Source organism: Anarrhichthys ocellatus, unplaced genomic scaffold, assembly GCF_004355925.1.
Source record: "Anarrhichthys ocellatus isolate YVR2014 unplaced genomic scaffold, GSC_Weel_1.0 scaffold1, whole genome shotgun sequence".
Classification (NCBI taxonomy): domain Eukaryota; kingdom Metazoa; phylum Chordata; class Actinopteri; order Perciformes; family Anarhichadidae; genus Anarrhichthys; species Anarrhichthys ocellatus.
In genome coordinates this window covers 8,347,514-8,368,854 of record NW_022280031.1, presented here as the reverse complement: position 1 = coordinate 8,368,854, position 21,341 = coordinate 8,347,514, and the positions used below count along the sequence as shown (strand labels likewise).

The 21,341-nt window shown below is 41.5% G+C and overlaps 3 protein-coding genes across 4 annotated transcripts in view; 2 read left to right on the top strand and 1 right to left on the bottom strand.

Annotated features, from left to right (window-relative positions):
- LOC116385967 (nuclear receptor subfamily 1 group D member 1-like) overlaps window positions 1–8,637 on the top strand; it is a 10,004-nt gene extending 1,367 nt beyond the window's left edge. Inside the window, exons 2-8 of the mRNA XM_031851836.1 lie at window positions 4,025–4,336; window positions 4,444–4,532; window positions 4,653–4,797; window positions 6,062–6,633; window positions 6,733–6,918; window positions 7,028–7,238; window positions 7,337–8,637. Coding sequence (XP_031707696.1) covers window positions 4,025–4,336; window positions 4,444–4,532; window positions 4,653–4,797; window positions 6,062–6,633; window positions 6,733–6,918; window positions 7,028–7,238; window positions 7,337–7,533 — 1,712 coding nt within the window. The 3' untranslated portion in view covers window positions 7,534–8,637. The remainder of the gene's footprint in view (window positions 1–4,024; window positions 4,337–4,443; window positions 4,533–4,652; window positions 4,798–6,061; window positions 6,634–6,732; window positions 6,919–7,027; window positions 7,239–7,336) is intronic.
- Window positions 8,638–11,345: 2,708 nt separating this feature from the next.
- On the top strand, window positions 11,346–14,982 carry faim2b (Fas apoptotic inhibitory molecule 2b). 2 transcript variants are annotated; one of them, XM_031850135.1, is made up of 12 exons: window positions 11,346–11,538; window positions 12,078–12,123; window positions 12,439–12,506; window positions 12,585–12,649; window positions 12,741–12,794; window positions 12,882–12,932; window positions 13,044–13,083; window positions 13,173–13,210; window positions 13,337–13,424; window positions 13,526–13,621; window positions 13,824–13,877; window positions 13,960–14,982. In XM_031850135.1, the coding sequence occupies exons 1-12, from the start codon at window positions 11,524–11,526 to the stop codon at window positions 14,107–14,109; spliced, it is 765 nt and encodes a 254-aa protein (XP_031705995.1). In that variant the 5' UTR covers window positions 11,346–11,523; the 3' UTR covers window positions 14,110–14,982. The 2 variants fall into 2 exon arrangements, with proteins under 2 accessions (XP_031705995.1, XP_031705987.1); XM_031850127.1 differs by having other exon boundaries at window positions 12,075–12,123.
- A 935-nt stretch (window positions 14,983–15,917) lies between these two features.
- LOC116382927 (RNA-binding motif, single-stranded-interacting protein 2-like) overlaps window positions 15,918–21,341 on the bottom strand; it is a 26,366-nt gene continuing 20,942 nt past the window's right edge. The window contains exon 14 of the mRNA XM_031846376.1: window positions 15,918–21,317. The gene's annotated coding sequence lies outside the window, so the exon portion shown is untranslated. The remainder of the gene's footprint in view (window positions 21,318–21,341) is intronic.

The window sequence follows — 21,341 nt, the reverse complement described above, 5'->3', positions numbered from 1 at the left end:
CCCCCCCCCCCCCCCGTCCGTCCGAGCCCCATTTTCATTATTTCATTATAGTCTTTATTCTCATGTTACTGACTGTCAGACGAGGCGAATCCGTCACTCTGCGCATTAGTTCAGACGAAGTTTCGCATTAAAGGGAAGTCGTAGAGAGTGAAGTGTTACTTTGTTGCAGTGTTTGATTAATTTAACTCGGCTGTTTGTCTTTGGCTGAAGCGTAACTTTTTTTCCCGAAACACGTGTGAGGTGACTATCGGAGTGAGTCACAAATAAATAAATAACCAACGACTTGAAAAACCTAAATAATTATATAAACGCAATGATGTCAGTTTTCAACCATTTCCCGTCAACACCGTGGTTCAGTGGTAGTCTACATTAACTATTGTATTCAATAAACATGACAATAATAACGTGTTCATTTCTGCTACAGCAGTCCCATTATAGAACAGAACAGACCAGTAACACATAGAAGCAATGCTGCACCGCTGATATAGGCTACAGGTCAGCACCGTTTGAAATGGATACCGTGTCAGTAATAAGCCTTTAAGTGACAGAGCGTGAAATGAAACAATCGTCATACACAGGACGTCACTTCACCAAACATATTAATCTAATAGGAACCATACATTACTATTAACACGTCCTGGAGCGGCTGCATGTCCATTATGACTGTCATATCTTTTCATCCAGTGCACCCTAGGAATCATGCGCCTGAGTTTTTTTTTTTTTTTTTTTTTTTTTTTTTAATACGCAGTTACCGCGCCTCGAGCTCACATCACGTGCGCACAGCCCCAGAATCCACGTGCCGCGCTTGATTCCCATCACCCCGCCCCTCTCGGTTGTTCCTCTCCACCGTGCGCACTCTGCTCGCGCTCAGTTTGCACGGGGATTCCTCTTCATTCGCCGATAGCTTGGTCAGTGGGTCAGAGAGGTTTAGCAGCCGTTTCTTTCGTCCTGGTTACTAGAACTGCTTTGTTTAATGGTGGTTATAGTGGACCACATTATTGATGTTATTGTTTGGTATATAAAGGGACATATTAACATACCTTTGGTTGCATTCAAACCGGGATTTGGGTGACATGACTAACCTGTCCCTGTGTGTGTGTGCGTACACATTTATTTAAGTGTAGTATAGTAGCAACAATAACAATTTTAATGCCAAAATTATCCATTATCATGCAGGCATTGAGCAATAGAGATATTCACAAAAAAAGCCTAACGTATTGGTACAATGTCTAGATTAGTGTCTTATTCACTTTATCATTGCACTACATTCTGGAAGAAGTAATCAACCATAGTCTCTCCCTTCAACCTCATTGGTTGAAAATTAAACTGCATAACTACTGCTAAAAATGTGGTTGTATTAGTAGTTTAATTTTTAAAAAAGCACCCTAAAAGCATGACTGTGGCCTGGACATTACGGTCTTTAATGATCAAAACGATATGTCATCCATGCAGTGTGTTTTCATTTCATGGGAACAATAAGCTTAATGTTGAGTTCTGATGCCAGTCCTGAAACCAGATTCCTTCTGGTTGTTAGCTTGAAAGACAATCACACAACTCGCTAATTCATAATAAAAGCCGAGCTCGATTCAGGTGTCGGATAGTATTTCTCTCCCAGGATTGAGTATAACCTGCCACTCCTAGTCTATTATATATGAATGGGTATACCTTTTGCACTACGCAACTCCTTCAATAGAGTTATGAATATTTGTTTATATAGCAATAAAAGACCCTTGGATATAAAGTAAATGTTGCCCTCTGTTCTCCGACGCCAGAGACCCAGCCCTCTGGAAAGTGCTTCATAAATAGACACATGACATGGGGCCAGCTGTGTCACGTGGAGGAAGGCTTACTGCGCGTGCACAGTTACAAATGTTCACACGAAAGAGGACAGACTAGTTGGAAGTTAAGAGGGAGCGTGGCCCCTACAGACATATGCGCATGCCGCCTATACATTTGACCTGACATGCATGCATGTCCCGAGGGTGGGAACACAGTGGATGTTCCTAGAGCTCCGGCAGAAGGGAGGGGCGGTGGGCTGTGTTGTTTATTCTGTACTTCTTGTAGCGCTGTGTATCCACAGGTCACATGTTGTAACCTGTGCCTGAGTACAGCTGGGATTATATTCCCAGAGCTCGCTCTGGCACCCAGTCAAACCAGATTCCAGGAAATGGTTAGGAGGGGACAAACTCTGGAATGTTTTTACGGGGGAAGGGTGGGAGTTGCGATTGTGAATGTAGAAAAGTGGGTGTGGAGCTCATGTAACAGTACTGCAGATGATTCACATGCTCGTAAAGCTTTATATTTGTCACACACTACACGCAGGGAACAAACGCGTCACAGCCTGGTTGTTATTGGAGCTCCCACCACCACCACACAAGACCCCCAGGCCCAGATGTACTTTTCATTCAGTGTAGACACGTGTGAGCAGGGGAGAATTAAGGAGGCACTTGGAGATAAATGCGGCACGTGTTTTCTCATGGAGAGAAAGCACAAGAGACGCCTTTTCTCCAACGATTCAAGGTCCTTGAGAGGAAAACGAGCACAAGGATTTTGTTACTATAATCGAGATAATACTGCCACTCTCTTTAAACATCTCTTTAACATGACTGCTGGGCAGACATCTGACAAATAGCGGTGCCGTTCAGTAAAAAATCTCTTTCTGTGTGAACGCGACGCACATCGTGATATGAATGAATGTGGAGCGTGCCATCTCCTCGCATGGGAAATATTTTAGTTAGCAGACTTCTATGCCAAGGTATTTAGACACCCGGCTGACACAGTGATCTAATTGCAAATAAAAAAAGGAGGGAAAACTCTGAGGATCATCATATGGGAATGAGAAGAAATGTATCAAATGAATGTTTGCAATAGTAGACATTCCCACCTCTGTTTTTAGTTTGTATTACTATGATACTGTAAATAAAAAAGAATCATGTATGGCATACGAGTGGGAAAATGAGTTTGTATGCTACTTGCCCATCCTTTTAACAGATGTGATATGAATGCATAGTTAAATGCTCACCACGACAGATTGAAACCATTTAAATGTGATAAGGGCCAGAAACAACGTGACTTTGTCTGGTGCCTCTGTGGAACACAGAGGGTTAAGGTGGCTGTGCCCTGCTTCGCTTCCCTCTAACGTCTGTGGCCACGGCATTAAAGCCCTCTCTGTTCCAAACGTGATGTGCCCTAGCACTTGTTATTGTACTGCTGCTGCTGCTGCTGTTGTCTACACGGGACTGCGCAAAGAGCCTTGTGAGCCGGGCGGGAACTGTGTCAAGAGACCATGTGAGCTCCCGGTCAGGTGGCTGGCGGATAGATGGGTCTGCATGCCCGCAGCCAGTGAGGCGAGGGGGGGAGGAAGGAGGAGGAGGAAGAAGGGGAGGAGGATATATAGAGAAGAAGGGAGGAGGGGAGAGGAGGAAAGACTCGATGCTGAAAGCAAGGCAGGCAGGGAGCTGGCTGGCTGAGCCTGCACGTGAGGGGCAGGCTTTTATCTTGCAGGGAAGAACACTGTGTGCAGAACAGAGGGGGGAGAGGGGGGGGGGGGGGGGGGTGTTATGTAGAGGGGTATAGGGCATTTCCGACTGGATGACAAAGGCCTGTTTATGGCCTGTGGCACAATGTGGAATGGACAAGCATTGTATGGCTTCCACATACATTTGCTGTGTATATTATCCTGAAACACATTTTCTTAGGATGTAATACATTGTAGGCTATTGTATTATAGAAATGTAGCTTCCCTTATCAGACATAACATTTAGCCAAAGCATGATGAAGCCTTTTTTACATGATTATCTATAGAAACCGAAAGACTACACAGGTATGCGTGTCAGAGTTGTTGTCTATAGCGTTTCATTTGTCTCAACGTGTTTAGGGGGTTTGTATGTGTGTTTTTGAACGTCTGCCAAGTAAGCTCACTGGATCAAAGTAGAGCGTTGCTCAACACTGTGACTCCCACTCACGTTGTACATGTAAATACGACCCAGATGACTGAGCTTTGTGCCCCTCTCTGTTCCTCCAGGTGGCGTTATCCTGTACGCTGGCTCTTCCGGCAGCTCCAGCCCGAGTCCTGGCAGCCCCTCAAGTGGATACCAGACCCAGTCGCCCTCCTCTCACTCGCAGCCTTCCTCCCCAGAGGGTGTCTCCTTTCAGGAGATTGGGCCCCCGAAGCAGAGAGGGGAACGCAGGGGAGGGACGCCTTCCCCGAAATTGGTCTTCCAGTTTCCTGAAGGAAACAATGCTCCCGCTGCCCAAATAACCACGGTGTCGTCTGCAACCTACAGCCATCCCACAGTGGCCAAAAGACCTTGTGGTTTCACAGGAACGTTCACCAGTAAGTACCCACTCGCTTCCCTACTTCCTGTTCTCCTCTAGGTTTACCCGTCAGCACACTGTTGCTATGTTTCTGTCTCTGATGATGGTCGTGTGCTTCTTTCATAGAAACCGGAGGTATGGTGCTTCTGTGTAAGGTGTGCGGGGACATCGCCTCTGGGTTCCATTATGGCGTGCACGCCTGTGAAGGCTGCAAGGTGAGACGGCACAAAAATAGTATTATGTCACGTCTTTCTATTCACGTACGAACACGGCAGACATGTTGCCACAAAGTACACTTTAAAGCCTTTTTTTTCTTCTTCTTGTGCCTTCTCTAGGGTTTCTTCAGACGCAGTATTCAGCAGAATATCCACTACAAGATGTGTGTGAAGAATGAAAACTGTCTCATCATGCGCATGAACAGAAACCGGTGCCAGCACTGCCGCTTTAAGAAGTGTCTCTCCGTGGGCATGTCCAGAGATGGTGAGAGACTATTAAAGACGATGTTTAGACGTATGGAAACTAAAACTGAAAAAGAGAGGATTTAATGTATCCATGTATGTAGGGTTACATGGAGAATCAGATCTTTTTGCTGTAGCTTTTGACAAATTCAGATTTTAGAGTTGGAATAGTTCACAAGGAGGTTTCGCTCCTCATCACAAAACTTCATTTTCCCTTCATCTTCTTGTCTATTTTCTCTCTCCATTCCCTTCCTCTTGTCTTGCGTTCTCTCTGACGTCCTCTCTCGTTGCCCTGCTGTCTGATTTATGGCAAGACGAGCTGTAGAGTCCCAGTGGTCATCAGTCATGGAGAAACTGTGACAGATAGAGTTTATTTTGGGAAATTGGGTCGCACAGATGTTGATTATCCTGCACGTCCACCAAGATGTGACCTCGTTTCTTTTTTCAATCAATCATTTGAGACATGATGATATTCTTCTGTTATTATTGAAAAACTACAGAGCTGTGCTTGAAATATAAAATAATATTACTCCAGTTAATCTGCTCTACTGCATCATTTCACCGCAGGACTCCGATCTCTCGGGACACAGCTAAACTAGGTGATGATAAATCATGTTGTTTCTGGAGCAAACATTTATAGCTGACCTAAAAAAGCCAAAACAGGGAAGTAAAAAAAACACCTGCTTGAGATCCCAGCAGGAAACTTTATCATTGGTAACCATATTTTAATTTTGAATAATACAAAGGGAAAGTATATAGTTATTGGTTCTACTATAGACCCTCAAAGCCTTTTTTTTTATCCCATGTCTGCTTGCAAATCAATTTTATCATCCAATTCTCACAACCTTCAACCCTTTGTCTCTTCACCTCTCCCACCTGCCGCTGTCATTCTACAAATGGAATCATGTCGTGTTTAGTGTTGTTGATCCAGTGACCTACTTCCACAGAGAATAAGAGATCGAGAGCTCAATTGGAAGTTGAAAAGGAAGAGAGAGACTGGGGGAGGTGGTGTAGCATACAGCTATAAATAGGGATGTCAGTGGAGGTGCAGAATTTAAAAGGGGGGGGGCAGCAGTCTGATGAGATGAAAGCATTAGTGTCCATATCTCCACATAGAAATGACAGCCTGCGTGTCGGATGTAGAATCCATATTAGAACAAAGAGTGGTTGTTTCTCTGTATTGTTCAATCATTTGAACTGTTATGTACATGTGTTAGTTAACATGCTGCCAGTAAGGAGCTGGCAGTGATATCAATGCTAACAGAGGATGCCTCTCTCCTCCTCAGCTGTGCGTTTTGGGCGTATTCCCAAGCGGGAGAAGCAGAGACTATTGGATGAGATGCAGAGTTACATGAACAGCCTCAATGAATCAGCTTCCATGGAAATGGAGGTGTCGCCTCCAACCGACGCCGCCTGCAGTCCCCACAACCAGACGAACGAGGGAGCGGGCTCCATATCGCAGTCTTACCACAGCAACTTAATGATCAGAGACGAGAAGCCGCCCAAGATGGCCATCGGCAACAGCAACATTGGCACTTCCTCTTTCCACAGCAACTCAGCGCAGCAGCAGCAGCAGCCGTCACTGTCTCACTCAGCCACCCAGACTCACCACACAGTCCACGGGGAGCAGGCGAGCTACCACATCGCCACAGGCTGCCCCGTTTCCTCCACCAGCAATGAGAACTCCGCCATTGTCGACAACGCCAAGTACACCTTCTCCTCCAATCAGAGCCAGTGCCCCGTCAGCGGCCGCATATCATCTCAATCCTACTCAGCCAATCACAACAGCTACCCAGCCAGTGATTCCCACAACCAAAGCCCCTGTCCCTGGAAGCTGAACGGAGGAGCCAAAGTGCTGGTGAGACTTTTATTTTTTATCTTTTAATATCTGTGAATTTAATATCAATAAAAAGTCCATAATACTTATTTTCCTCTCTTCTCCCTGTCTGTGTTGCAGGCATGTCCACTCAACTCATGTCCTGTGGCTCCGGCCAGTCGCTCCAGTCAGGAGGTGTGGGAGTCTTTCTCCCAGTGCTTCACCCCCGCTGTTAAAGAAGTAGTGGAGTTTGCAAAGAGCATCCCGGGGTTCCAGTCCCTCAGCCAGCATGATCAGGTCATGCTGCTCAAATCCGGCACTTTCCAGGTACATTCCAGCTCAAAATACTTTGTTGGTGGGACTGTGGCACGTTTTCTTTACTTTCTTTCCTGTCATTTGGAGTTTTGATGCTGATCCGGTCTGGTTCTGTCCACAGGTTCTGATGGTGAGATTCTGCTCACTGTTTGACCCCAAGGAGAGGACCGTGACCTTCCTCAATGGGCAGACATACTCACTGGCATCACTCAGGGCTCTCGGGATGGGCTCCTTACTTGATGCCATGTTTGAATTCAGCGAGAAGCTGGGATCTCTGTGTCTGGAGCCAGACGAGATGGCTCTCTTCATGGCCGTCGTGCTGGTTTCTGCTGGTAAGCGGGCATACTAATACATGTACACAGAGCACATACTGTATGTGCACATTCCATCGTTTCTAAACTGGATCTCCCCCCCCCTCCTCTTTCTCCAGATCGCTCTGGTATCGTGGAGATGGCAGCTGTGGAGCAACTGCAGGAGAATCTAATAAAAGCTCTGCGCTCTCTCATCACCAGTCGCCGCCCAGACGATAGCACCCTCTTCCCAAAGTTGCTGCTACGTCTGCCGGACCTGCGCACCCTGAACAACCACCACTCTGACAAGCTTTTAGCTTTCCGCATAGATCCCTGAGTTCAACGAGCAAAAAAAGCTTCCTGAGGTATCCGCTTTGGGGAGCCTCCCTGCTCCCCCATGCGAGCCTGGCCTGCCACATACGGCCCACTGGCCTCTGCATGATGGACAGTTGTTGAGAGAGCTGTGCCCAGTCTGATGCCATGAGAGAGTGAACATTAAAAAAAAAAACAAAAAAAAAAAACAGTGAAGGACGCGGGCACAGCAGGAAGAGGAGAGGCTCCTGAACTACTTCTTCCTCCAGTTCCAGGATCGCTAAAACAAACATTAAAACACAGACTACGTTCTTCCTTGGGTGCTTCCGAGTCAACATCCAAACCACCGAGTCGCCGCCTCTCCCTCAGGGAGTTTGTGCTGAAGACCAAAAAGAAGCGAGAGCCTGTTGTTCCTCACCAGACTTTGTCCTCCGACTCCAGCACACAAAGCTAACACGAGGGAAGCACACACTCTCGCCCAGAGAAAAAGGAACATGTACAAACCTTCACCGACAACGATTTCTTACTGTACATTCATGCTACGATGTGTAAGGGGCACTTTCCATACATTAAGAAGTCCTCCTAAATCAATATATAGCATAGCAATAGAAATGTCTAATACACAGTTGGGAGGGTGCCCAGTTGAAATGACATAAGCTATTTTCACAAAATGTCTCCACGTGGGAAATCTTAATGAAAATCACCCATTTGTGATTGAGAAATGTATAACATTTTTAAGAAATGAGAGTAAATGCATTGTGTTTGTATGCGGTAATCAGGGAGCAGTTATTGGTCATTTTAGACCGTGTCTGATGGGATATATGTTGAGGTGTTTCCTTGTAAATTTTGTACATTACCTTTATTCTTGGTCCTCGTTATAGTTTGCAGATTCTTGGATATGTAAATGAAGCTAGTATTGAATTATCGTATGTATATCACACATAATAGATTGCTCTACAGACTGCAAAAGAGAAATCAGCATTTCAACCTGACAGAGTATAAACTTTTTATTTGAAGATATATAATTGAAATAAATGTGTTCTCAACTGACTGCATCACCTTGTGAATATTTTGTAAATGTTTTATGGTTGCACCATAGAGTATCATTATTAAATAATGTTATATAGCATGTTTCCTTGTGCTCATCATTTTTTTTTTTTTTTTTTCATTTCAGTATTATTACAGAGGCATACCGTGGAGCCGAAGCCTAGCAACAGAGGCAATCAGCCAATCACGCTGCAGCTCCGAGAGCCATTAGGGGCTTTATTACAAACAAGAAACGACACTTTATATGTTTGAGTGTGTGATAACGGGTCAAAGCAGTTTCATAGAATGTCACACTTCAATAAACACCAGATGTTCTTTGACTTTGTGCAGAGCAAAGACAACACGTCTCCAGGGACTAAGATGGTGTCTGTTCAGTGATCGATGCAAATATAATATAACGGCGCTGACAAGACAATTTTACTGCAGGTTGATTCGAGATGAGAGTATAAAAATGCTCCAGACAGCACAAGAAGAAGACGTCACCACTGCTACAGTCTGCTTGAAGGCCTAAGGAAAAAAACCTATTAGTATGAATGTTTGGGAACATTTTGAGTCATTGTTTGCTATGAGATGGACAGATACAGTCTGTTCACGTCAGTCAGACGTCCGATTTGAGATCTATACATAGATGCCTTAAATTACTGCTAAAATCACACAAAGACATGTACTATTTGTAATAATAGGGATTCGTGCTAAAATAAATATCCGCTCCTCGTAATTATATTGACTAAGGTTCAGGAGAACATGTGACTCACATGAATAACAGGAGACACATATCCACCAGCATATGTATTTTAATTCAGCAATAAATCACCTCCGCATCAGGGGATTCTCTGGCAGTAGCACCATATGAGTAGCCCTCGGCTCACTGCCCTTCATTTATGAGCCGAGACCAAACCAGTGTTCCAGTCTTTTCTATGTGTCGCCATGTGTCGAGGTCTTCATGTGCCACCTACTGGATAGGATTTTAACAACAGCCCATTTTGGCCATATTATGTTGTTGTTAGTGGACACAGGGATGAGTGAAACCAAAAGTCCATTCTGTCAATCAATTTCACCCATTATCGCACAACAAACGTAATGACAACAATGAGTCAGCGTCTCTGCGGTGGATCAAAGTGCATCCCAAAGGACTTAGACCAGGATCTGCATACCTGAGGTTTTAAAGTTCATTCTCAGCTGAGAAAAAAAACAATCACATGGTCCATTGAGTAGCTGATCTGGAGCTTTTCATTATATCACATGAGCAGACAGAGTTTGAGAAGTCATTATGGAATTTCAAATCTTCTAATTTCCATTTTTACAGGAATCTCGTTGTATAATTAGGGACCAACATCATTTCTCGGAAGTGAGTGTGGCTTATGTATTGTCACCAAATATCCTTTTGCTCCACTATGAGAAGTAAAAGAGACAGAAGAGGGTCGTATCCCTTTGGTCTGCTTTCTTTCCCGAGTAAAAAAAACAAAGGACAAAGGTATTTGAGTATAAAGGTTCATGCCTACTGTGTGTCTGACACACAAACGCTGACCAACATACTCTTGTCTGCTGGTTCCATCTAGTGGCTACAAGAAGGAAGTGGCAGTAAAAGTTTTATGGACTGAGGATTGGAGGAAATACAAAGCAATGGAATAAAAGTCAGTTTGTCTGTATGAATGAATGAATGAATTATTGAATCAATGAATGGATGGAAACACCGACATTGGTTTCAAACAATGTCTTGCCAGAGTAAAAGATTATTATTATTTCCCGCTAAACATGAAAGGAGCGGTATTTAAAATTATGAGCATTAATATAGCAGCAAACATCTAGGCAGTTGTAGCTCAGTCAGCACTTTCGCCATAATTAGGGCTGTTAGCACTGTTAGCACTGTTAGGACTGTTAGCACTGTTAGCTATGAGCCGCCGACCCGCCGTCAACATGTTGAGAGCCGATGAGAGGCATTAGAAATGCTCCAGACATTGTATCACACTGGATATTACAGCACTGTGTCACTACACAGCACACTTTCCACATTCATTTTTATTGGCCGTCAATGAAATGTGATCAGGGGTTGTCTTAGGTCCTCACTCTACGATCTACACTGAGACAAAACTAATTATGAAATATCACATTTCTTCAGAGCCCTGTATCCTGTCGGAGTTGTTTCTAATTGTCTTCTTGGCAAAGCATAACAAACGTAAAATCGATGAGTAAAAGTAGGTCAAAGATGGCCGTATGGTAAATCTCATTATTTGTAAAGGCTGTGTGTCTGCTCCATAATGTTCTTAACTTAAATCTCATTAGTCTGATGTGCCTGTTACAAAACTCTTACACAAAAGCATGTCACACAGTTCAAGAGATCACTGTTGTGTTGCTAAAAGCCAGTCGACGTGTTATAAGCATCACACGTGTTTTGATATTGTATTCCCACACAATATGAATATATGCAGATTATCAAATATCATCTATGTCTCTGCCCCTCATTTTCCCCCTTAAGTGGAGAAAAATAGTTATGTAATGCATATGTAATTCAGATATATAAGTCCTTTGAGTCTAATAGGATGACTAACTGTCCTGGTACACTGTTGAGGAGGTTTGTGCCAGCAATGGGAGACATAAACGACACCCCCGTTTAGCAGCAGCAGTGGTACGGTCTGGCTTTATCTCAATGTTTTGGGACTACCTGGACTTTTCTAGAGTGACCTCATTGGTCCGAGGATAGGGGTGGCGTGGGATCAGGGTTAGAGAGAGATTAACCGCATGGAGGCCTATAAAGCTTCAGTGTAATCCGCACACTGGAGACAAATTCAGAGCAACAACTAATCTACAAAACAACCTTTTGTGGTTGCAGCTCGCAGTGTTTTGGACCACACAAACCCTATTAAACTGAGATCTTCTCATATTTTGGATTTGAAAGACAAGAAAACTATTTTACTTGTGACTAATCTTCCTCATCATCAGCAACTCAAAGGTGTAAAAGGGAAAAATCATGAAGAAGGGAAAGGTATGTTCTTAACTTTCTGGCTTTAAAGGTCTACTACAGCTTTGTAAAACATATATAGTGATTTTTTACAAAGAACAATTACATTTTAATGCAATTTTTTAAGTTTGTTTGGCACAAATTATAAAGTCGTGGCTTTGAGTCGGGATAGTGGAGATATGATTCGTCTGTTTCAACCAAATAACGACGTACTGTTTGTGAAAGAGCTCATATGATGAGCTCTGTACTTACACTATAGTGTTATTTATGCCGGCTACGGAAACATGGAGGCCCATCACATCCGTCCTAATCCTTTGAACTGGAGGCTGTTTTGTGGACAAATCCGTGATAGAAAATTGTGTGCCGGAAGCTTTAACAGTAACATCAAATGTGTTATAGACTTAAGTTAAACAATAAGGTGAGAGCAAAGTCAGCACTGTGCTGGTTTGTGAGAGTACACACATTTATTTTGAACTGCACAGTGAATGCAAAGACCGTTATGCTTATCATGCATCTGATTAAAAATTGTAATGAACCTACAAAGTGTATTTCCATGCCAGCAGGTGTGTGATGATCATGAGCCCCCTAGCTACCAGGAGGCGACTGCAGGTAAAAACTGATCTCTTTACTCACGTCCACCACTTACTACATACAGCATATGCATGTTTGAGTCAAAGTATTCTTCTTTTATTATCATTACATTTATTGTTTCATTTCCAATTTGTAATCTTGACTATATAACCCTAACAACATTGCACTTGTTTAAGTTTAAAAGTTGTGAGAAGTTAGTAGAAGTCAAACCTGCCTTGTGCATAGGGACTTAATATGTCCGACTAATGCTGCAGTATCATTTTAAGGAACCATATGTGAATACTTGCTACAAAGATGAACCCTCCCGTGTCTCCTCCTTACCTTGTTCTTCAGGCTATGGGGAGATGGAGGCCCAGTTTGCGTGGGACGACAAGAACATCCGGCGGACCTTCATCCGGAAGGTAAACGTGTGACACCAGCACAGAACCAACATCACAGCTACTCTTCCATTGCTCTGATGTGTGTGTGTCTTCCTGCAGGTCTACGCCATTCTCATGGTTCAGCTGCTAGTGACCGTGGCAATTGTTGCTCTCTTCTCATTTTGGTAACGACTCTTTCGGTAACTCAAAAGTTTTACTTTCCACCACTTTGATTAATATATGAATTGAATCCATATATATTTTTGGTCTCTACAGTGCACCCGTGAGGTTTTATATCCAGACTCATCCAAGCTTGTACATGGCGTCTTAGTAAGTGAAAACACAACTCACATTATAGTCTTCTCTACGACTTTATTTATTAAGCTCCATCATCTTCATCTTCCCTTTTTCTGACAGTCTTGTGTTCTTTGCCACCTACATCGCTCTGTCCTGCTGTGGAGAGCTGAGGTAACGTAACGTACCCGACAACCCAAACATGAATCAAAGCGCACACATAATGTTGTGTGGATATGCATTCGCAAATGAAAGTGGCTTTTCTTTTTTTTTCTACCTAAACAGGAGGCAGTTTCCTTGGAATAGCATTTTGTTAGTTCTCTTTGTGAGTATTCCTCATCATGAAAACAGAATGTTCTTCTTTACGCACACACTCAACACAACTGTGGTAGTAATCTTCCCTTTTTCCCTCAGACTTTGAGCATGGCCTTCATGATGGGGTTTGTGTCGAGGTAAATATTGTCGATGTCGGCGTGTGTGTGTGTGTGTGTGTGTGTATGTGTACGTGAGTGTCTAAGACGTTGAGTGCAACTCATCCGAGGCTTTCCAGCGTAAAACGACTCCTTCTCCTCCTCCAGCTTTTACAACACCAAATCAGTGGTTCTGTGTCTGGGGATCACATCTCTGGTGTGTCTTTCCGTCACCATCTTCAGCTTCCAGACTAAGGTGAGAAGCACCTGCTTCAACTACACTTCAAACTGCTGTCAGACGACCAAACAAGCAAAATAAATCCGTCATCTGTTTGTTCTCTCTCTCACCTGCTGCAGATTGACATCACGTCCTGTCAGGGAGTGCTGTTCTCTCTGTGCATGGTCATGCTTCTCTGTGCCATCACCTTCTCCATTGTCGTCCCTTTTGGATACGTAAGTTCACGCGCACCTTTCGAGAGGAAGTCCGAGCTGTGATTTGTGATGAGTTAAACACCAGTTTGCAGGTCCTGCTGGCTGTATGTGAGCGTTACTGAGAAGGGATTAGCCTCACGGATAATCTGCTCTGTTTTTCTTAAATTAGCATCCGGCTGTCCTTCTTAACGGTGTTTTGTAACGCTTTTATTTTGCACCGCAGGTTCCCTGGTTACATGCCCTTTATGCCGTGCTCGGAGCCATCGTTTTTACTCTGGTGAGAATCACATTATGAAAACCTCATTATTGTCCATCAGAAGTTTCTACTATTACTCACCTACTCTCCTTGTTTTCTCCAGTTCCTAGCCTTTGACACCCAGCTGTTGTTAGGAAACAAGCGCTACACGATAAGTCCGGAGGAATACGTTTTTGCCACGCTCAGCCTCTACCTGGACATCATCTACCTGTTCAGCTTCCTGCTACAGATCGTGGGAGGAGGCCGCGAGTAAAGCATCTCTCCTCTGCTTTTCCACCTAGAATGTATATACACACTGTATATATATATATATATATATGTCTCTCAGCTCAACTCTTAAACTCAACAATCAACTTGGATTTATTAGCCTCATGAAGAAGATGACATCAGGGCATTACATTTCTTCATGAACCACTATTTTAAAGGTTTTATTTCCCCCGTCATGTCTCTTAAGTCACTGTGCTCTGGCTATTCCTGTGATGTTGTATCGCTCTCGGGTCTACTGTAATTACACCATCCACCATTTAAACAGTCATTAGGCTCATAAGTGGACAGCACATCAAAAACAGAGTTGAGTATGATCAGTTTGTGTGTTTATTCTTCGTTGGGCCAAAAAATAAGGTTCAACTAATCTGCACTTTTAGGTTGAGTTTGCTTTAACAACTGTTTCACAAGCTATGTACAGTAGATACTGTTTGTTTTTATACTGCTTATAATGCACATTATCAAAGATGAGAAGTACTGTATGTGTCTATGATATTTCAGTACATTTTAGCATGGGTGTTGTTGTGGGGGAAACACTGTTTGAGTGAAACCTGAAGGATTTCAACTTAGACTTTTAAAGCTAAGATGCAACACCAAACAAAGGGAAAATGTGTGTGTGTGTGTGTGTGTGTGTATGTGTGTGTGTGTGTGTGTGTGTGGCATCAGATACACTTCAACAACATACTTTAGTTACTAGACATCAGTCGCAATTTCTATTGTAACTCTAATGTGGCCTTTGTGATAAGATAGAAAATAATGTAAACAGGTTGATGAGAACACGAGTGTTGCAAGTTGATATTGGTTTTCTAAGAACAATGAGCTGTGTCCGTTTGATTCTGGAAATATTAAAATAAAAGTGAAAAGTTCTGTGTCTTAAATGTGTAAGATGATGAGCGGTGGTAATTATGATTAAGTGTAATTATAGGATTTACGGATAATTTCCTGTGGCTCAAGTAACCTGTATCGTAAAGAAAAAAGTAACGCCTGCACACTACTCCATGACACAGTTGTATTGACTTCATCCACAGTAAAACAGTAATACAAAAACCATACTTCCAAATATCAAATATATGTTCTTTACCAAGTAACCTGAATCCTCATAAACAGCCCTGATACTATACTTCTACCATCTACTCCTCTAGTACAATGTGGTAACTACTGTCACCTTCCGTGTTAGCCCTCCACACACACCTCTAATCATCACACTGACATCTAATCTACTCGGCGCTGATGAATCATCGTAGAGCTTCATCGATCACTGCTGCATCACATAACTTTGCTGAGGATTGGATCTCAGCCTTCACCCAGCGTGGACGGGATGACGGAGAAGTGTTACAAACACAAACACTCAGCTCCACTGCCTCAGTAAATGTGGAAAGCTCCATGTCAACATGGACTGCAGTCCACACTGTCCTCCAGCCTGTGTGCAAACATGTAGTGTGATGTCAGTTTATAGGAGATTATTTATATATATATATATATATATAATATATATATATATATATTTTATGGTTGTCCTAAAAAGCTATTATTCAAATGTTCCTCCAAAACTGGACAAAGAGGTGACTTGCCAACAGCTTTTTAACAATGATTAAGTACTGGTAACCCATCATCTTTAAAAACACACCCACACACACACACACACACACCAATGGTCACAGCTCCTATGGATTTATATAAGTTACTAAAACTATTGTTTAAAGAGGTAGAACTACTTGATCTGCGCTCACAAATAACTAACGTTACAGACCAAACAAACATGCACAGAAACACTCAGCCTTATTATTTCCACTTACGTTCTGTCAAGAATTCATGCAACTTGCCAAGATAAATCCTCCATATGATTTTGTGTCTGGTGCAAACACACCTCACACATCGAACACAAAGTTAGATGACTTCACAGTGTACCGGTATACTTCACAAAGGCAAACTTTAACCGCACCTGCACTGTGATTAATAAATGACTTTAAAATGTGATCTATGCACACTGATAAATCACTGCAGCACCGTGTAGTAGGTTCAATCTGTTGGTGAATTTCTTTGATAAATCACAATTTATCAAATCTAAATGACTGTAAAGTTACTTTACCTAGCACCTGTACCCTCTTCAGGCTAGCATTAGCTTTCCAATTAAATTAGCCCAAAGAAAACAAGCAAGCTGTCTCACCTTAAAAGAGTTGTGTATCTGGTCTTCCTCTCCATGCAGAAGCTCCACCACATAATGTTACAAATATCCAGGGCACAGCTCATCTTGTGATAGTTCATTCATTCATTAAGCCACAACTTGGAGAAGGAGTGCTCACAGTTGTACACAAGTGAGTTGCTTGTTTCTTTAGGGGGCCGCTGTCACATTAGCAGGATTAGCTTAGCAGCTATTGTAATGCTAACTTTCTCACACGGTCTCGCTGTTTTCTGCCCCCGATTTGGCCTCAAAAGCTGTGCTTTCGCCGTCTTCTTTAGTATTCTTGCTGTAGTTGTTCGTTACTTAAGTTTCTTTTCTTCTGAAAAAGTTTTCAAGTTTCGCTAGTCTTGGTGATGGCTAATCAGTAATCAACCGGTAGGAGCGCAGTGTTCATTACGCCAAGTTTGTGCAGCAGCGCCCCCGTGTGGCGGGGAGAGCTACACAGAATAGCTCAATAATATGTGAGAGCTGAAGTCTTTCGTTTTCTGCAGTAAGTATCAGGACAGCTCTTTTTTTAACCCAGTGCAGTGACCAGCTTTGATAGATTACAGCATGTGAGCGGACACGTGTCTCTCTGTCACATACTTGAGAATAAGCACTCATCTGTAGTGTCAAATCAATTATTTATATCAATCTGGCAAATAACACATTGTTTTGAAATTGGGCTTTACAAATTAATCATTATATTTTTATTATTTCAATATGTAAATTGCTGTGATATTTATATTATTGATAAAAGAATGTCACTTTGCATTTAACTTTTGTCGATACAGCCCTCATACTGTATTGCTGATAAATTAATAAAATTAAAATAAAAAAATAAAATTAGCATCTTTACTCAGCACAGTCCTTTACTGCCTTATCTTTGACACTTTTTTTTCTTTCTTCAAAAACTTAAAATGTGCAGACGAGTTTGCAGTATTTTCCTCTGAGAGGAATTTACACCTTTGGACTTCAGTCCCTCACAATCCGTAACAAAAGGTGGATTTAGAAAATGGACAGTCGGCTTTGACCTATTGAGATACACACGCCCTCTGAGTTATGATGACACATGCCGGCACAGTAACTATCAATACAGCTGAAGCAACAACAGCAGGTAATGACCCAGATGATGTCAATAGTGCATCTTACAGTTACCGTACATCAAAAACACAGTTCACCGAATCACTGAAACAAGATTTTTATTTGAAAAAAAAAAAAGGGAAAATGACATATTCAAATTCAAAGAGAAAACCAAAAAGGAAGGAAAATCTTATCTCAATCAATAAAAAAAACACAAGTTACAGACAATTTAGCAACTCTGGCACAGGAAGACAAAAGTAGCCAAGTGGCTTTGCAAAATAACCAAATATCAAAACCTATTTCCTCTTAACAAAACTGTACAAAATGAGTTCTTGTATAAATAAGAAAACTGTTCACAAGCAGGGAGCAAGATGAGCCCGTCAGATTCTCAAAATGTCTGGTATTCACACGAACATGGTTCATAGTGTGGAGCAACACGTTTTTATTATTTTGTATTACAAAATGTCACCATAAGACAACATTCACGAGTTTTAATAATGTAAAATACAACTTTAACTGCTCATTAGTAAAACAGAATTAAAATCATGAAGTTATGACTGAAAATCAAACAAATTAGGGATACTCAAACAAATTAAAATTAAATAGGGACATTTTGAAAATTCTGAGTGGGCAACATCAAACCACCTGTTTGGAAATCCTTTTTTAGCAGCAAAACATTTTGAAGCTATGAAATAAGACATCAAATCTACATTAAAATGGACACAAAGAGCATTTTCAAATTGGTGTGGACCAAAAATAATAAGTGCAACTAGATTTTTCTATTTTCAAATATTGTGTGTGGAGCACACCGTTGATCTCAGCATTTCTACAGTTTAACTGTAACTTCTATACTTTTTATGATTCTAATACATTTTGGAGCAACATGACTTCCTGTAATATTATCTTAGCTGACAAGTTTGTAAAAAAATTAGAAATAAAATAAATAAACACGTCATTGTAACAAGTGGTCATTTCATAGTTTCAAAATCCTGTTTTTGTATTAACGTGATGGCTAATACATGGAATAGCATTTCTCTGAACATATAAACAACATCCATGACATTTCCTTCATGGGGCACTGAATCTGAAAACCTTGCAAGTCACTATGTTATCTGGACAGGATATAAATCATTAAAAAAATAAAACGCACACAAAGAAACAAACAAGAAAGTGGAAGGGGGGAAAAAAAGACTATTTACAAAATTAGCTCTCGTGTCTGTAAACTGTCACCATCGTAAAAGCTCTGGAGGTCTCCTGGGTGTCTGCAGAGGCCAATAAAGTTCATAATGAGTCTGTTTACACACGCACCAACACTCCATTACGTCTACGGAGGGAAACTCAGCTTAATTAACTCATGTCAACAAAACCAGATCATTTACATGTACTTTACTATACGACAGAGTAGTGGCAAAAAGTTCTCACAAAATCTTAACCGGTGGTCTTAATGTGGGAAATTGTGTGCACGTCACCACCCTCGTTGTGATATTTCCCTTTCTGAATCTGTCGGAAGCAGAAAAAAAAAAGGCTTTTCATCCAGCAACACACGACACACGACCGTCTACAAATGAGAGCAGTTTAACTGTGACAGAGAGCTAAAAGACGGGTGGCTACAACATCTTTGGTTGCGGAAATAAACAATAGAAACACACACAGCAAAAAGTTGACGTGTGGGAAAAAAAAAAAAAAAAAAAAAGAGTTAGAAACAGAATCATCAAACTGCGAGCCTTAAGAAAGACGTTTTCACACTGTGTTTATCACTGGACTCAAACATGGATGGTTGAAGCTCCTCGTAACCCTACGCTAACTCCACCGACGTGACGACTAACTCGATGGCATTCAAACGAGCCTATTGCCATTTCTGTAGTATATACAACTTAGTGTCAATCCTATGAGAGGTCAGGCAGTTCATCCAGAGAAAACAATTAAGGCTTAGCTAAAACTTGTTTTTGCAGAATTTTGGATCACTCCTAAATTCATTCAGGCTGTCTCACTAAAGGCTGTAAGAATCGTCTTTAATGGCACTTCCATGGTCTAGTGAGCAGTCCTTTGTTAAACCATTATTTCTATTATCTACATATCTACAGTTTTTGATGTCTGCATAAATTAAAGTTCAACATATTTGGATGCACTGTGACATGGGCTCCACTTGATAAAGTGAAACATATCCGGAGCTTGTGTGCGCGAAGCCTCTTTGAGCATCACCACGGATGCAGCATCAGTTTGAATCTTTTGGATCAGCACTATATGAAGGTATTGTTTGGTTCAACTGTCCACTCAGAAAGGCTTTCTACAAACAGGCCCGACACAGTGTGAGGACAGACGACACAAGGTTTGGAACGGAAATTCGAGTGGAAAAAAAAAAACAAGAGAAAAAGTGATGTGCACAAAAAAACAGCATCGATCCCTACGCAGAGACAAAAGAAACTAATGTCTACTCTCTGTAAAAAGCTAAAAACCTACAGCTAAATCTAATCTACTTCAAAGATAAATTCATCAAAAATAAGGCAAATTAGCTCAAAAAGTTTTCAAGTGACAGACAAAAGAAAAACAGAAACATTTAACTTTCTACAAACTAAAAATCACTGACAGATAATCAAACTCAAGGGACAACAGCAGCATTGAAAAAAGACTTACAGCTCCCTCTCCTTCCAAACTAATTATTCTCAGGGATCGTGTTAGTCTCCTATTTGATTTCCCTCATCGCTTTTGCTAAGCTACATCTTAATTTAGTAACTGCATTGTTCTTTGTACACATAATCTTTCAGTAATCGAACTGCTCAGATCTAAAGCACGCTCATTTCATTCCTCCGACAGAGGATGAATTTAATGACACCTGAAGGTTTGCCAAAGCAAAACCGCTTAAAACCACTTCTCATGGACACGGACGTAACATGGAGTTACATCATAACAAAACAGGACGACTATTAGTATGAACACTTAATGGTGCATACGGGACTTGAACTGAATTGAAAGTCATCAAAACTGCCAATGAGCCGAATATTAGAGCTCATCGTTAATGCGCAGGGTTAAGTCAGTTTCACCACGTCTTTATAGACTACAGTATTAAATAACTTATTTCCAAGAAATGTTTGTTCCAATGATCTCAAAACTCTCAAAAGAAAGAAATATTACTATAATTCAAATATAAATAGAAATAATTGATTGTCTTTTGTTCACTTATGGAAGAATGTAAAAAAAAAAAAGAAGAAGATTTCAACTAAACTATAAACATTGTTATAATCATCTGTGCGTGAATAGAAATCTCTGCAGCAGTTACAGGAAGAAGTAGCTTTAAACGGTTTGCCTCCGACACATCAGACCAGCAAAAAATGTTCTTTTTAAGTTTTTGAATCTGTACAAATGGATTCCTCCGCTGCTGCAAATAGAACGTCAAACAACAGACATCAGGAAATAAAAATAAAAAATTTGCATATTTTACAAAAAAATAAAAGACACATTGTATTTCAACTCTTCTTTGAATCACCCTGAAATGTCCAGAATGCTTTTTTCGTGTTAAAAATAAGAATTTGTTATATTACGTGCACAAAAATAATGCTCTGTGTCTTTCCTCCTCTCTTAAGGTTTTATTTTCTTAGTTTTCTTTTTAACTTCTTGTTATGTTCCTTTTTTTTCCAGATATCAAAATAGATCAAAGCTTCTGTAAAGAAGATTCCCACCTTTGGTTGATCAACTCTTGAGGATGTGAGCAGGAAAGTCCAATGACATAAGTGTTGTCCTTTTTCTTTCAAAAAAAAAAAAAATACAGACACACACACACACACACACACACACACACACACACACACAAACAAACAAACAAACACAGACACACACACATGTTCCTTTTGTTATCCATGTTCAAGTCCGGGTGCTTGGTGATGTATGGAGCACAGTTCAGCTGAATCCTGTTTGGTTGGATTCATCTCGTGCTCTCAGCCCCACCCTGCTGGGAGCTGCAACACACACACACACACACA

What these genes read in the sequence shown, in the direction of transcription:
- faim2b (XM_031850127.1), top strand. An exon ending in GTTGCTCTCTTCTCATTTTG is followed by an intron (nt 12,650 to 12,740) that starts GTAACGACTCTT and finishes TGGTCTCTACAG; the next exon opens with TGCACCCGTGAGGTTTTATA. An exon ending in GAGCCATCGTTTTTACTCTG is followed by an intron (nt 13,878 to 13,959) that starts GTGAGAATCACA and finishes TGTTTTCTCCAG; the next exon opens with TTCCTAGCCTTTGACACCCA.